Here is an 18,066-nt window from a genome sequence, read left to right as displayed (position 1 = left end):
TTTTCTTGTTTATCCTGGGAGCAATTCAGATCCAATGGATCTAAAACGGAGGATTTTTCTAGTTCCTAGGATTCTTCACAGTACAACTTAATGTAATATTGCGTACTTAGCCGTATGCATATAATTTTGAATGTTATCACTGTAATGTCCTGCGGATGTGCAATATAGGGCTTGTAAAACTTCATTTTAGTCCTGGACATTGGACCGATGTTTAAAGCACGGGTCACTGAAGTCCTCTTATATTTATACAGTATAGAAAATTCATCCTCATATTAACCTTCAAATTTATTTCTGTAAAGATATAAGTACCGTTATTATAGTTCTCATTATTATCATTGCTTCATACATGTTCTATTTGAATAACGGAAACATAAGTTCTGGTACAATTATCAAAATTTATGAAAAAAAAAGATATACCATTGAAATAGTAACTATTGGAATTTTCCGTCCTTGTATTAAAATTTTCATAACATTATTATTTCCTCATTACGAAAATGAATAAAATCATACGCTTCTACTAAAAATGAACGGGTTTTTATTTTTTGGGTTCTTTGCTGTACTGCGGGGTTCTGTCTCATCTTCCCTGTGCACCGGGTAAGGAAATTTGGCATTTTGTTCAATGTTGATAATGTTAATTTATTTCCTAGAAATTATTTTCATTGAAGTTTACTGAATATAGTATGTTAAAAATATATATTTATACTGATTCTTCGTTTAGAAAAGATGGTCTGGTTTGTTGCGCGGGTTACAGAAAACATGAAATCACGCAGCAGTGTATAAGTATTGTATAATTCATTATTATTAATAATAAGGTATGAAATTCTTACCTAAAGATCTATCCCGTTGGAAAGTTTTAAAATTATTCATAAATTCTGTCTTAAACATGTTAAAGTAAATTTCTATATTTTTTGAACAATTTTAGATGAAGATCGTAAACTTGCTTTGTGAAATTGGTCAGTTATTCATGTACATAAAAACTTGACAAAAATGCATAACCTTTACATTATTTGTACTTTTTGAGCCTATGAGTTTATCCTACAGAGTGTCCTGAGGGTTATGTCGGGGAGAACTGCACACAGCCCTGTATTTATCCTACCTATGGCTTTAGATGTCAGAAAACATGCAGATGTGTGAAGGAGATGTGCAACTTCTCTGTTGGCTGCTTCCTTCTACAAAGTATATGCTCCACATTATGTAAAATATTTTTTTTTTCGCAGATTAACCAAGTTTATAAATTATCAAGGTTTCTGAAATCGTGTTTAGGTTCAATTATGAAAGCCATCGTCGATATTTTAATTGGCAATCACTAATATTTAAGGTTTTCCTCGTTATTATTTATTTTAAAGGAAATTCATTTCATTGATATGTAAAAAGTTCGAATTCTAAAGTATAATTCCCTCCTCGCCGAATTTTAAATATAAAGAAATTCCATCGGTCTATATACTAGGGTTTTCAATAATTATTTTATACATAAAAAACTATACGATAAACGAATAATTATGTTTAACTTTTAAAATGTTTCATTTACATTTTTTCAATATAATTTTAAAACTTCGAACAAATCTAAGCTAAATAATTGGTACACTAATACAATGTTTATAAAATAGTCACTGAATTAATTTACAGCCGCATCACCGTTCACAACATTCACGAAAGAAGCAACGTCATTACATGCCATAATGTTAACAATGACTACAAGTTTTGAACAGAGATCAAGATCTGCTACTGAAGATAATTCTATGCTGTATGTTACCAGTCTATCAGGAGGAGAAAATCTATCACAGGAGACCAACTCTAACGGGGACTTGTTAATAGGAATTTTTGCACTATGTTCGACATTTGTATTCATCACTCTGGCGTATATTTTCTTTAGACTTCTTAAGATATTTTGTCACTGTAGAAGACACTCCAGTGGCAACTCGACAAAAACAAAAACCAAAGAGGAAGCACATTACCTGGATATTTTGGAAGAGAAAGAAGTATTTGTGCAAATGCGAGGACTTCATAACGAAAGAATGCTATACAATGGATTGGCCAGATCTTCCATCAAGTATTTGTCAGATAAACAGGCATTCTGTATTGAAATATTTACCAAAGAAGACTCAGAAATTGTAAATCCACCTTTATATGCGGCAAAATACGAATCAACAGAGTGTCAAACAATTGATGATGGTTTAAGCAGTGACTACCGAGAGCAATGTGAAAAGAGTTACATTGTGCCCCTAGTTCATTCTGTCAGTGGAGACCGTACACCTTCTCCTCCTAGAGACTACCTGACTGTTGTGGGAAATTAACTTTGTTGGAAAGTCTTACGAAATATACTTTTCAGATACAATTTAGAGAACAGATTGAGAATGTGAACAATTTTAGTGTATATAAGATAATTCATGCATCTTATATCTTCTTTCATGTTTGAATGATTCAAATGGATTTATTTTTCAGAGTGTATTTTGTCTATAGGGAATGACTTTGTACCTAACATCAAAAAGGAAAAAAAATATCAGGAAACATATTCTTCATAAAAGTATCGCACATCATTAGTACATATTTTGTCATTTTTGATGTGAATAAAACATATTGAAGTCTTTAGAAGTACAAAAAATGACATTTTTACCTAGTCATCAAATCAATTACATAATACGTAGATGTTTGTTTCATTTAAAAAGAATTATAAAAACTGGAATATGATAATATAAAAACAAAATTGAAAAGGAAGTAAGGTACAGTGTTTAAAGATAATGGTAGTTCATAACCACATTAGATTTTTCGATGTTTTTGGAGGTCGGTGTTTGCTCTGCTCCTGTTGTATTGTTCTATGGATTCTTTGATCTTGAATACTGTTCGTTATCTCCATATGTTTCATTGAAAACGACAATGGGGTTGATCTCTTAGCATTCAATACATCGTTGTAGTTTATTTCCTTTGATTGTTTTCTTGAATTATTTTCTTTCTTTAAATCCATTACATTTCTTATACGTGTAGATTCCAAGGCGAATTCGATAACTGCTTCTCATCTACAGGATAAGATAATAAACAATATCTCTAATTGTCTAATTGTGAAATTCCAAGTTCTAAATTTGCTTTGATATTTGAAATATGAAAAAAAAATTGAAGAAGCTTCAATTTATAAATCAATTCTTTAAAGGAGTCTCCCAAAGGGTTGGGCAAACTATATCTTGGGAAGAATCTTGCCACATATTCAAATAGTTTCCTTATCTAATATCTTGAGTGTCATTTACTTTCTTCATATGCGGTAAAGAAAGTGTTCTTAATATCAATATGATCTGATGAATATAAAGCATGTGTAGATAGTTTTCTGTCAACATATAAATCATTGTATTCCGGGCAACGATAAAGAGCTGTATTGGTTTGTACATTCAAGTGTCTTCTGTGTTGTCATGTTTGGGGATATTGATCAATAATGTACAGATTTTCCTACTTTAGAATAATTTATCGATTTGCATTATCAATTCAAATCAAATATACTAGAGTTAATATTACAATGCCTCAAACTTGGTGCCAGTGGATAAAAATCTCTGCTGTATCTGCGTGCTTTGTATTTGGTACTGTCTTGTATACGAACATATCACCTCAAAGTGTCGGTCTTTATTAAATAGTTAAATCGAGTGCAACTTGTTGTATCAATTTGTCTTAACTTGAACATCAGTTAGTAATTCACCTTTTGTACACAAACTTTAAAAAAAAATCAAAACAAAAAACGAATCGTCGTTATCGCAGGAAATCGAACTTTCTCTCCGTTGGTAGTTACTTTCCCTTTTGCTGCTCCGTCGCGTTTGAAGAATACCTGTGATTGCTCATTCACACCAAGGGGTGCAACATGATATATGTTTCGAGGTTACCTGTGCACTCTTTAACAACCCTTGAAGTACTTGAGTGGTATATTGTATGTCTCCTAAGCCTCTCAGCGGGAGAGCTAGGGTGCGTGCTTATTATAAAAACGACCGAAACAAAAACTTGGTCATCACTCTGAATCTAGCAGACCAACGACTCATACTGAATTAAATCCAAGCATTTACTCCAAATTATGTCCGACTTGACGCTAATCTGTCCACCACAAGGGAAATCTCTTGCTGATGATTTCGCAGAACACATCAATAACTGGGTCGAGAAAAGGATGCAACAGTCGATGTCCGACATCGAATTCAAAAGACAAATGTCCGTGGATAAGATGTCTAAAGAACAAAAAGACCTTCTGAAAGACATTGCTAAAATAAGAAATGTGAAAGAAAGTGGAAAAGGAAGAAAGAAACCAACTACGTTGTTATCCGGTCCTACTTTTCTTGCTTCAGAGAAGGCGCGGCTCCAAAAATTGAAGGAAAATATGAACAAAGACAGTTATCGTTCGGATGGCAATAGTTCGGATGACGGTTCTAGTGTATACTCACTGGAAGATGATGAGGACGAAATTCCGTCACCGAAGTCCAACTCTGTGTCGAAATACAAATCAAACATCTCAGTTTTGTCATCCAAAGCGAAGAGCGCCAAGAAGTCGTCTTATGAAGATAGACTGCGAGAGGCCAGAATTGACAATCTTCAGAGGAGATATTCAGCGCAAATTCGAACCGAGCCTATAGTGAATGTGAACAGGAGACTGAAATACGACAAAAAATGATAGCTGTGTGCTGGAGAATGTTATGAACTTATCAGTAACTGGTGCTGCGGTCAGGTGACTTCGAATGGTGCTCACAAAGTGAAGCCAAACAAACCCAGAATGTGAATCAATCTTATAAGGTGCTACGTGATGTCAGAGTTGGTCATAAGAAGACTAGTATATAAAACTACTGAAACTGCTAAATTGATCTCTGTATATTCAAGTGTTTGACAAAGTTTTACAACTAATTGTGCAATAATTAATCACCCTCTTTGTTCAGACACATACTTTGAGTGGGATGTATTTACACAGATGTGATTAATCTTTAAATTTTCTGTTGAATTCTTGATTGTGTAAAACATGCCAGTTAATTTAATAAAGTAATCTTTAAAAAGTAACATGATTTTTTTTTCATTTTACAACTGTCATTTACTATTTTTTAGTTGAAAATTAAAATAAGTACACGGCTATACTTATTTTAATTTTCAAATAAAAATCACACAACTATAAAGTTAAGGGCTCAAAATGATCTTCCAATTTAATTAATACGATTTTCATTAATTCAGTATTGTATTGTATAAATTAACCTGATTTGAAAGGAATCATGCCTCTAGTATTCGAAACATTAATAAATCTGATATCATTATTATTATTACGATATATTACGAATTCTGACTGTGTGCATGTGTAGTTCCAATCTTAAATATTCAGAAGCAATATTTCTCTACCTTTGGAATGTTTGAAAACCAAGGAATTTTGTGTGCGGATTATGTAATGAAAGAAATTTTATTTAAAAAAAGTGATTGAGTTTAAAAGGAAGCACACCAAAGAAACTTTTACCCAGATTTACCCTGAAAGCTTACTGTAGCATACCCTTTTATTTGTTGGTCTTTAATCGAGGACATATTTTTCAAAAATAGCAGAATTAAAAACAAATAAACAAATGAACTCAATAAAAAGAATTGAAACAAAATATAAATCGAATGATTCCTTGGCCTCATTTTAAAGATGCAGTCTGTTATCACAACCAATGGCATATCAAGAGAGTCTGACCTCTCTCACATTATAATTTTCAATGCCACTTAATTGATATAGAACATGTCAAAGGGAGGCTGTATGTGGCCATAGATTTCCTTACAAGGTCCTTTTAGAAAATTCGGACCAAAAACTATAAAAAAGGAGAGGGTTTACCCACTTGCACCTTTGCAGGTTCATACTTAGATTTCCTAAAAACGTTTCGTATTTTGACTCGTGAAAGCTATAAATCTACGGATTGACTTAATAAAAGGGCTATATTTCTTGTACAAACATATTACAGTCTCTTTTCATTATTTTTAGATAATTGGTTATAAGAAAAGACTTTTCACTCAGAAGATTTATACATGATATCAAAATGATATCTATGAGAAACTCACATTACAAAAAGAAATATTGAGGAGGAATGCGAAACCAAATGTTCGTTTAATGAATATGACATTCATTAGGAATATCGCTTAAGCATGATGGACGACCAATATTATAAGGTCTGCATGATTATTTGTAAAATACTTTACTGTTTTAATTTACTTAACATAGATGCATTAATTATTTTAAATCATAAAACACGTCAAGAAAATTCAGATAAGTATTGCATATAAGTTTTGTTTTTGCTAAAGAAAATAATTAAATAATCAAAATAAAGAAATTAAAATGTGAAATGGTCAACACAAAAAAGGAAAGATATTTTCTTGAAAACTAGTACTAGAATTTAATTTTTAAAAAAACTTATTCTATTATGTAAAATCAGATTACATAATTGGGTTTGGCCTATATAAGTCCTCTCCAAGGTCAAGGTTACAAATGTTAAGAATTGACTATGATTTACAATGATGGAAAAATTCCTTATAAGTTTCATGAATTTCTTTTGTTAACTAGAGATGCGAAAAAAGAAAAAAAATAAATTAAATTATACAGAAGAGTTATTACAAAGGTTGTATACAATATAATGACAAGAAAATAAAAGAATGCAAACAAACAGCAAAACAGAATAAGTAAATAAAGAAAGTGCGAAGAACAAATATGCAAAGAAAAATACAGAACAGAAGGAAATAGTAACATTAAATGATAAATAAATTTTGATCATGCAACAAAACTGAGTAAATAAAAAAAATAACAATAAAATCCAAGGAAAAATACAACAAATTTGTTACTTTGCATTAATTTACAGCAGATCTAAAACTCTGAAGCATCTTGCAAATAAAACTATTTTTATATTTTCTCTGGAAAATGCAAAAAAAAAAAAAAAAAAAAAAAAAAATGATAATAAAGCCAATGTCAGTATTTATATGTTGAACCTTAGTATATAGTTTAGTTCTCCGTAAATGGTATTTTAGAAAGAGCTCCTAGTCTTGCCCTGAATTGGAAATTAATCTATGGCGAATCCCAGCTTTTCAGAAATTTTTTTATAAAAAGCTGTTTTAAATGCATGCATACTAGTGTTATTTCATTTTATATTTATAGCCCTCCTGTTTTTATAAGATTAAAAATATGTGTAAAATTGACTTAAAATTTTAATAAATAATAAAATGAATTTTCCAAGCCTATTTAGTAATTACATTTATATATTTCATGAAAGGTTTAGTAAATACATGATCATCTGTATATACTGAAGTTCCTGATTCAACATATTAGATGTAATGATAAAAGTAGAATGCACGCACTTTCGATTCTTTCTGGGTTTTCATTTGTTCTTCAAAAACATATTACTTTAAGTACACATAAAACATGTTCTCAAATTACTCTGTCAATACCTGCTACTCCGTTATATAAGTACGATCATGCTTGTTGCCTGGCAAGGCCGTCCGCGAACACGCTTCCAAAATGTCCCTTTCACTGCAGGGGAGATTTAGAAGGAATTTCAAACTAAGTATTCTTTCTGCATTGTTTCTGTAACACGTAGTTTAAAAAAAGGAAACAATAGAAAACAGATAATCTAGAAAGCATGGTTAGGCTTTCCTAATTGGTCTTCATGCTTTGTAGTTAACTTTGAAACTTTCTAATTTTAAATTTCTAAAGGGTTCTAATGTTTTCAAAGCTTGCAGAAAACAATATATAATGCATTATGTTGGGTGTCTGAAAGAAACAGATTGCGTGTTATATCGCAGGACGAACGGAAATTGTAACGTTATAACGTCTGACAGTTTGTTGGAGTTTTGTTCTTTGTGAGAATATTATTGTGTTACTAGTATCCATTCTGCTTATTAGAAACTGGAATTGTGTAAGGAAAATGGTTCCACTCAAGTTGTTTCATTTAAACAAACTACCCAGCTCCGTAATGCTTCCATCCATTTATGTTGAAAGGAAAAACCAGTGTGCGGACGTCCAGCTACGTAACACAGCCAAAATACTCTCAGACCAGAGGCAGAAGTACATCAAATCCTTGAGTAAACGAAAAATAGCACTTATACTGGAGATGAAAGAAATGAAAAGAGTGAAAACAGAATCATTAAAAGGTATGGATTCCTCGGAAGGGAACACAGAGGAAAGTCAGATGGGGCCTTCAAAAATCACTCTTACTAAATACTCAAAGATACGACCAAAGATTCGGCAAAGAAAACTTGGGAACTTAAAGCAGAATATCACGGCAGAGGAGTTTCTACGACTGGGATTTAAAAACGTAAACAATGATAATGATGATGAAGACGATGAAAACAACCGAAACAAACATAAATACACAATCAATGAGCCGGAAGTACTGGAATTCGAAGATATCAAACCAGAATTACCAATCGAAAAGACAGAACAAAAACAGTTAATCAATATGGTAAGGCGTTTTCGATTAAGCTCTCTTGGTAACCGAACTATTCAACATATTTGTAAAGTGCAAGAAAGAAAGGATATAAGTAGAGCAAATGCCAAACGACAGAGACGTAAAAGCCAGAGAGATACCGATATTAACTCTGATGGGTGCTCCTCTGACAGTGAAGATAGCATTTTTGGAGATGATCACGTGACTAATATTCATAAATCTCGGCTCTTATTACGGGCAAACACTGCTGGAAATCTTCTGTCCAGGCGGAAGCACAAGGAAACTCGACCCTTCTCATACAGAGAGAAAACAACCATTCTCAATTTTTAAGCATTTAATTCATTTTTTTTAAAGACTTTGCATTTGAATGAAACAAATGTTACCTACGGTGCATTTTTACTAAATTTCTGTTTAAATCGAGCTTTCAACGTTATACACATGTAATAAAATCTGAACTATGGGAGAGGTGATGGAAGTTTCTGATGTGGGTACATGTATAATAAGCTGTGTTTGTGATCAGTGCATGTCAATTTTTTTTTAATTTTAAGAAACATGATTACGATATTGTTTCTTGAGCGTAATAAATGACTATGTTACCTTTTATAAGACATTTGGTGCATATTCAAATTTGCACTTGATCCTTGCTTACTTTATTGGAATAAATGTCCAAAGTAGATCGCTTTAATTTATTTCTTGCTATTGACTTTTTTTGATACATTATATTACGGGATTAAGCCAATGTATCTAGCATTTTCCTAGGTACCAGTACATGAAAATATGTTTTTTATGCTAACACACTTTTTTTCTATTGTAAAAAAAAATGCATTGTAATAAATTTTGAGATCGATTTGATAATCAGTCATAAATGATACCAATGTATTGTGATCAAATCTGCAGAGGACAAAAAGGACAAACCTTAAAGTCCTGATACCAAATTTTTTTTAAGATGCCGATGATGTCTGTTTTTATATATACAAATGATGCTAATGATTTCTGCAATCTATGCTGCACGTCGATGCGACAGACAAAATAATAAATGAAACGTAAAGAAAACATTGTTGTATCACCTCTGTAGGTGCAGCATAGCCATAACAATGTTTACCTTTTACCAACTTCTCAATTTTTATTCCTCACTCTTACCACTGTATAATATTAGTAGCCGTAAATTCTAACGATTCCGGTTCTTACACTCTCCTATATCGGACAGAACGTAATTTCTTTAAATAAATTAGGTAATGATTATTTGATGGGAAAATAAAACAAAATAAGATAAATAACAAACAGTATACAAGCTCAAAATCCATTTAATCAATACAAACAGAAGAGCTAACACGAACCTTCGAAACATCAGAAGTAGGATCAGATGCCATGGAGAAATGAGCATCCCTTGCCTACTTGTCACATCCGCCGCGAGTGCCCCTTGACATGATCAGGTAAAAACGAAAAAAAAATCATTAGACAGTCAGTGTAAAAACAAGTAGGAAAACGTCATTCAGCATTTGACTTAATAATAGATTGAATTTGCTGGTAAGGACATCGTAACAATTGAACTTGCAAATGATGACTGTAAACGTGGCTGTTGATATGCTTGTTTCATTAACTTGTTTGTCAAAACCTTGCCTCGTTCACAAAATGTTTGCACATAGAGTATGCTCTTGCAAATCGAATTAACTGAGATACATAAACCCAATATACATTAACTGAGATACACAAACCCAATACTCGTACATATGGTAAGGGTACGAAACTGACAAATGTAACAACCACTTAGGCTTAATTAAAATTATTTTTAATTTTACTTATAATTTTCAAAGATGTTATCGTCAACAAATTATTTTCTAAATTTAAAACAAAATATTGATAACGTCTCATTTCTGCACATTCTAACACAACCACAACCACAAATAGATCGACTGCTCCTGTGTCGATCAACAACAATATTTCTTGTTAATGTTTAATCAAATTAATCAAGTGAAGTATCGCTAGATTTATTTTCTAGCGTTTCCTCTGATGAGGACCTACAGCAATAATAATACATCCTTACAAACTTCAGCAGACTCTCCTTACGGAGTACGATGTACAGCCACGGGTTGATGATGGAGTTCATGTAACTCAGTCTGATCAACCATAGCTCCACTTTACCATTGCCCTCCACTAAACCTACAACGTGGAGAAACACGTCCAACTGTGTGGATAGAAAAGATCATGTCATCATCCTTATAGAAAATACAAATTATTGTTTTCTGAAAATTAATTAATTCTGATAATACTTATTCAAAGTAAATCATGCAGATGGCGATTCTTGCTTCTCCAGGTTGTCAATAAAACACAACAAAGTCCTACCGGTATATCTTTTGTAAACTGTACATTAAAAATTTCGATAATCTATGTTTTAAGAGTATCTTTTGGTAGAAATTAATTAAAATTGTGTTTAAACAGTGACAGTATATCCCATAATAATTCCACAATATTGATGGCACTGGTATACCTCAAAATGGAAATCGGATACAGCGCACAAGACTGCAAGCGATCTGTTAGAACTGTACAAGCAAAAATGCAACCAAAGATGAAAATAGAAGTCTGGATTCCTGTTTTGGGGAAACCAGCTGTTTTAAGAAACACTCACAATTTCAAAGATATAAGAAACTGCATGTAAAATGATACTGGAAATGCGGTTTTCCCCTTACTAGGTACATATATTAGTATTTAGTTAAATCATATTTCATAATATTAGTTGATTTTAAGGTTTGACTGTAACTAGTTTTAACTTTTGGAACTTACAATGAATGGACCAAAAAATGCCACATAAACAAAAAGTGCCACCACGAGGAAGATGGTCACGTGAGTATCATAGACCCCAGTCACCCGGTTCTGTTCCAGCAGTCTAGCTCTGTATTCGTTGTCTTTACACGATAACACGACCGAGGCAATGTTGGAGAAGGAAGTTGAAATGATCACACATATTCCACAAACAGAGTAAATAAGGGAATTCACACGATTTCCAGTGGACGTCTGTGTAAAATCTATAAAACACCATGAACCGGGAAAATAGAGCTGGCTGTTTCCGAGGCCGATAAGATGAAGGCTGCAGACAAGAGCTACAAAACACCAAACGGCACAAAGGACGCCAAAATATCTCAAACGAATACACCTAGCTCTTCGTAAAAACTTTGTCCGTTTGAGACACAAATAGCGATCAATGGCCATGCAAGAAACGATGGCGCCAGATGATAACTGTGTAAAGGAAAATGTGAAGGACACGGTATCACAAAGAGGCTTAGTGTAGCACCACGTGAAGTTACTGGTATACCTCAAAATGGAAACCGGATACAATACACAAGACTGCAAGAGATCTGTGAAGACTAAACCAGCAAATAGTATGTAGAAGGAGTGCCACTGATGGTACCTACTATTAATCAGCATCAGAAAAAATGCTATCAAATTCCCGCCTATTACCAGACAGTTTTCTACGTGAGTTGGAACCTGACTGGCATGCAAGTCAGTTGTTTCATTGCAAACGGCATAAGGATAATAAGTCATTTCTGAATGCCGCATTAAATTATTGAGCTTGAAGGTACTTAAAATATATTTGCAACATATAATTTCCGGAATGTATAGCATGTGTATATACATGTATATATTAAACTATTCTTATTTGTCAGTTAAGTATTAACAAGTGTCACATGGCGATCAAGTACATGTATTGGTTACAGATAAGATAAACTAATTGATTAAAAAAATCAGGAAATCAACTAAATTTTTACATTTAAATGTAACGAATATAACTCATTTATAGAATTTTAAAATTAGCTAATGACAATACCGGGTACAAGTTTCTATTTTAATATTGATTAGTTTGATTTGATTGATTTAAACACATTTTATTGTAATTTTTAAATTACAAAGGGGAAAATTACACATTTAAATTGTCTCGGTTAAAACATGAACTTTTAAAGTATACAGTATTTGCAAAAGTAAACAGATCGATGCATTTTGAAGATATATAACAAATTCATATATCGGTACACTAATTAACAAGAAAATCTACCAGAATGCTTGGTAAATGTTTGAACACACGAAAAGAGAATTCATTCTCTGCAACATTCAAAGAATTCAATGCATTGTCATATTGAAAATCATGCGTTTGATTGCCTTGATCCTTTCTAATGTTAAAAAAATATATAGTAGAGAAAATACTGGTTACATTGAATTTTCAAAGACGAACCGCGTTCCCAAGAATTCGGAGCATGGATCAAATCACAGTCAAACAAAAAAAATCCTCAGCGCAAAATATAAAGTAAATTGATGATGATATCTTCCTATAAGAATATAGGCCACAAGTCTGTCCTTTAATCTTCTAGAAAGCGAATAGTGAAGACTCTGTCCGCCTCTGTGACCTTTTCCTGACTGAATATTTACCCAGCACTATTGCTGGTGACCATGATATACGTTAAATCCCATTATCCAGTTTAATCTGATAAATATGATAAAGTTGTTCCATTTTTCAAGCCTTGACAATAGATACTTTGCATGTGCTTGATGCAAGTGTCTTTTCTTAACCAAACTGGCTCGTTTTATTGTTATTTTCAGATGAGACACATACATTTATATCTACGATTTCTTGTGTCTTTTATTAATTTTTTTTCAATATGAAGTTGAAAATTCAACTTAAGATTAAAAATAAACAAAGACACGAGGATGCAAAATGCATGAGGTTCTGTATTATATCAAAGAGACATCTATTTATTTTCATAATTACGTATATTTGATTTATGATTAGCATAATTTCGTCATAGTTAAGACTTTATTATTTTTAAATTCACAAAACTTTAACAAAATATTATAATGATTATTTTCAGATACAGTATTTAGTTATGTTTCATTTTCAAATGAATTATGTGTTATAAACTTATTTCAAGGTTTAAGCCCTAAATGAAGGCTCTTTTCATATTTGAAAATTTTAGCTTTTGTTCAATTAAGAAGGGTACATTGTTTTCCTACAATTTATCTACATGTATTTCTTGTTATACGTGTGGTCATTGGAGAGGGTAAAAGGTGAAGATAACACAAGTGTGATCAGTGTCATAAGTCCGGTAAACAACAAATTCTTAACAAGGCAAAAATCACGAGTGGTGGGGTGGGCTCATATAAACCGTCGCCAATCTTTGGAACAATCAGAAGGCAGCATTTGAATTTTTGGTCACGTGACCCCAAACTGGAAGGCGGGAAAACCCTCCGATTTTTGAATCACCTACATTTTTGCATAGCACTGGGGTCAAGTGCAAAATAAAAAAGTTCAGCCCGGGGGTGTTCCGGGGTCATCAAGTGCATATTAAGAAAGTTTTCCATAGGTTGTCGTGTGACATATCAAATGGAAGGCCTCGAAGAGTAGAGTATGTAAAAGGGTTCAGCGGTTACAAACTTGGTTTCTAGGTATTCAGAATTGTTGCCATGGGTTTATTAAGTAAAAATTACTTTTATCAGACACATAAGATATTGACATTTTCTAATTTATTATCTATTCGTTTCCATTATAACTCTATACAAAAAATGCCCAAAATAACCCTTGTTGCATTGTTGCTATGGAAACTTGCTGTTGCCATGGAGATAAATAATCTTGAGTTAATGATTCATTTTGACCAGGTTTCCATAGTAACCAGGATCCAAAACATTTTTCATTTTACATACATGAATCATAGTGCAAGAGAAATCTATATGTGGAAAATCATCGAATTCTGAGAACCACCATGAATCTTTTTTTTTTTTGTCTGATTTTTAACAGGTACTTAAATGCAGTGGCAATTATTAATTAATTATGTCTGCATTATATATTTTCGAATATTCGCTGAGTACACATATAAACTTGTTTATTTTAAAGTATTCTTATATATTTGCCACCGAAGTATTTATACAGTTGACACGCGGGGCGATAAAGTTTGAATTTTGAACACCAGCTTGAGCATGGAAAGTTTACAATTTCTCAACATTTTAAAAATTTTTACTATTCTTACATGTATCAAGGGTAGACCCAAAAATATACCAATCCGGGCACTCTCTTTTGTCTCTGCCATGATCCTGTATAAGTCAAAATTTGATTTAAAAATGAAATGATGTAAGATTTATTAAGTTAATTTTTAGAACACGTGTTCAATCCCTTTCATGTATGTATACATATTGTCAATAAAAAATGTTCCAAAAAATTGTGTTTTATTATTGAAATTACTTATTATTGTTGTAAATTATTTTAAATTATTATTTCAATTTTATCGCAGGGTCAATTTTTCGTGATATGGGATTTAATTTTAATATTTATACTTCTTGCGATGCAAAACTTCCATATATATGAGTGTTATCTCAATGCCAGGTACTACCTGAACGCTCTCTAGAATTCTGATGCTGTTAACTTTAAGGAAGAAAAACTGCATATTTATTAACTATAAGGTCCATAGGCGTAGTCACAGGGGGGGGGGGGGGCACTAGGCCCCCCCCCCCCCCACTTTCAGATCGGGGGGGGGGGGGGGGGGCAAAAGGGGGGGGGGCAGAGTATGTCTGTGCCCCCCCCCCCCCTTTTTAATGAAGAACAAAATCACAGCTATTTTGAAGTAATAATAAACCTCATTTTATGGCATTTTTTTTATGTTCAACAACTGAGTAAGCATTTTCTCTTGAAGTAATAGTTGTAAAAAATAGTAATGTAGTATAGTCAATCAATCAATTCAATTTCTTTATTGATTCACCAAACATGTTGGCATACAACCATGTTACATATAAAAGACAAGTAATAAAATACATACATGCAAGTGTATGGATCAGTGAAGTCAACAATGCAGAGTATAACAACTTGAAGATTAAACATAATCATTATGCAAGCAATATAGTATGAACAGTGATGAGCTAATAAATGCATTAAATAAATATATTATAATTGTGCTTTATTTTTGGAACGCAATTCAAAACATTCATATAAAAATTCACACAGCCTTCTAGAATGAACTGCATTATCAGGATTACATAATACTTTACAATGATTTTCTTTCAATATGTTATCGTTTAAATTACAGATGTTCAAAGAACAGTACTTTTTTCGCAAATCTATATATAAGGGACAGTCATATATGAAATGTATTTCACTTTCTACAACAGTTTTACAATAGTGACAAAAACGCGATTCTTTTGGGATACAAGGCTTTGAATATCTGCCTACTTCAATTTCCAAAGGATGTGCAGAAATTCTCAGTTTTGTTAATTTAGAACGTATAGCTTTATTTATTGGATATTTTAAGTAGTCTTGTAATTCATAATTCTTTCTAATTTGACTGAAAAATAATAATTTACCAAATTTGGAGAATTCAATGTTCTGGAGTTGCAAATTAACATGTTTTATGTAAAAATTCTTCAAGCAGCTGCTGAATGTGTTATCAGTTATATCTAATGATGGAAGGTTAAGTTTCTTTTTTAATTTATCAATCTGACTTTGCCAATTATCCTTTACACCATTACTATATAAGTTGTCATCTTCTAAGGAAGCAGCAATAAGAATTTGATTTCTAGTGCTATTTTTATTCTTAACATTTTTTAGTCTCTTATAGTATTTAAACATTGAGATGATAGCTTTGCAACAAATAGGGACTGTTCCTAGCTCATATTTAATGGCTAAATTTGAAGCTTTTCTCTGTACACCCAAAATATCTTTAAATATCAAATGCTGTATCTTTTCAAAAGGTAGTTGATCACAATTGTTTATATTAATATTAAAGTCTGAAATCCATATTTCAGAACTATACAAAATGATAGGTTCAATAAGTGAAGTATATAATTTCAAAAGAGTTTTTACAGATAAGTTATTATGAAAAGGTAATGAGCGTTTCATTGCATAAAAAGCTTTTCTTGCACGGTCAGCTAGTTGTTCAGCTGCATACTTAAGCTTACCATTATAAGTAAAAATAATTCCTAGATATTTATATTCATGTGCAAGATGAACTATTAAATGATTATAATAAAAACAATATTGAGTTGTGTCAATTTTCTTATTTGAGAAAATCATTGCTTTAGTTTTATCAGAGTTAACAGTCAATTTTGATTTTAGGCAATATTCTGAGAGACAGTCTAATGAGTTTTGGAGACCTTCTTTTGCAGTAGAGAGGAGAATTAGGTCATCTGCAAAGAATAAATGTCCAACTTCAATATTTTGTAATTCAGGAGGACTTGTGTTATAATTAATTAAGTGTGAGTAGAAGTCATCAATAAATATATTAAAAAGAATAGGGGAAAGATTATCTCCTTGTTTAACCCCGCGTGTAGCTATAAAATGTTCACTATAGTAAGATTCATCTTTACAACAATATTTAGTATTTGAGTACATATTATTTATAATATTGTAAAATTTCCCACCTATGCCCTTTTGGTATAGTTTGTGTAACATTAAAGTACGATCAACTGTATCAAAGGCTTTAGTAAAATCCACAAAACATGCATAAATGTTTTGTTTCTTCCATTTTAAATATTTATTTATAAGGGTTTTTAAAATATATTTTTTGTTTGTTTGTTTATATATATCTGTGGTACGGTGGTTTCTTCTGAATCCAAATTGATAATTACTCAGTAGGCCATTTGTTTCCAAGTATGAATTTAGGCGGCATTGTAAAAGTCCATTAAAGAGTTTCCCCATACAGCTTGTAACACTTAATCCTCTATAGTTCGATGGGTTACATGGGTCACCAGATTTATAAATAGAAGTTATTTGTACCAAATTCCAGGCTTCAGGTATTTTTCCAGTAAGAAGAATTTTATTAAAGAGCTTTGTCAATATATTTAGAAGTGTACTTGAGCCACTTTTAATAAACTCGTTGAGAATTAGATCTTGTCCAGGTGATTTACCATATTTTAGACTTTTAATGCCAAGTTTGACTTCACTGCATGTGAAAGGATAGTCAAGGGGAGTAAGTTTCTGAATTTCAGATTTATCTACATATTCACAGGAGTTACTGCCCTTAGAGCACAACAAGTTTTGATAGTGATTTATAAATGCTTGAAGTCCTGGATTGGAAGAATTTGAGTTTTGTTTAATTTTATTTTTGTTTAGGACCTTCCAAAAATCTTTTGAATTGTTCTGATTTAGATTGTCGATATTGTCAGTTACTGTCTTATAAAGACATAGTATAGTAATTAAATCGTCAAGACCTGCCCCCCCCCCCCCCGAAATAGGATTTTCGAGTTAGGGGAACTTTCAATTTGGTTTTTTTTTTTTTTTTTTTTTTTGGTTGTCAAAGAATTTCTGGAGTTGAACTCCCCCACTTTTAAGTTTGTGACTACGCCTCTGAGGTCCCTATATATGTGATGCACCAGGAATCTGTGCATGTGTCCTCAGGCTGCAGACATCGTTGGGCGAAGTGCAGAATGAAAGTAACAACCTGGTTCAAATCCCTCTAGTTTGTGAGTTGTTGTTAATCACAAATCGAGCCGATCGTCCACATTGTTGTGTCATATTAGCCTCGAGCTCATATGCACTTGTTTCTGTAATTTTTTTAAAATTATCTTTGTTAAACTAGGGGTTTAAAGAAATGAATAATTACAGATCTAGAAACATTAATATAAGTGACTGTGCTCTGGATCCTGGATGTTGTGTGCTGTGGTACACTCGCTGGTTCCTGGGGATTTGAACAATTAA

The 18,066-nt window shown here is 32.3% G+C and overlaps 1 protein-coding gene across 1 annotated transcript; it reads right to left on the bottom strand.

Annotated features, from left to right (window-relative positions):
- Positions 1-10,281: 10,281 nt before the first annotated feature.
- LOC134281903 (prostaglandin E2 receptor EP4 subtype-like) lies at positions 10,282-11,951 on the bottom strand. Its single transcript, XM_062764330.1, has 2 exons — positions 11,181-11,951; positions 10,282-10,584 (listed from the first exon to the last, which is right to left on the bottom strand). Exons 1-2 carry the CDS (start codon positions 11,937-11,939, stop codon positions 10,363-10,365), a joined length of 981 nt encoding a protein of 326 aa, XP_062620314.1. The 5' UTR covers positions 11,940-11,951; the 3' UTR covers positions 10,282-10,362.
- Between the last annotated feature and the right edge of the window lie 6,115 nt (positions 11,952-18,066).

Source organism: Saccostrea cucullata, unplaced genomic scaffold (assembly GCF_032062105.1).
Source record: "Saccostrea cucullata isolate Sc308-1 unplaced genomic scaffold, CSIRO_AGI_Scuc_v1 ctg616, whole genome shotgun sequence".
Classification (NCBI taxonomy): domain Eukaryota; kingdom Metazoa; phylum Mollusca; class Bivalvia; order Ostreida; family Ostreidae; genus Saccostrea; species Saccostrea cuccullata.
Note: the sequence above shows the minus strand (reverse complement) of the source record. Positions and strands in the feature narration are given on the sequence as shown.

Bases quoted from the DNA above. Each gene is read 5' to 3' on its own strand.
- LOC134281903 (XM_062764330.1), bottom strand. From the start codon at position 11,939: ATGACTTATTATCCTTATGCCGTTTGCAATGAAACAACTGACTTGCAT. The intron at 10,585-11,180 runs GTAAGTTCCAAA...CTATCCACACAG, and splicing joins CATTTTTTGGTCCATTCATT to TTGGACGTGTTTCTCCACGT.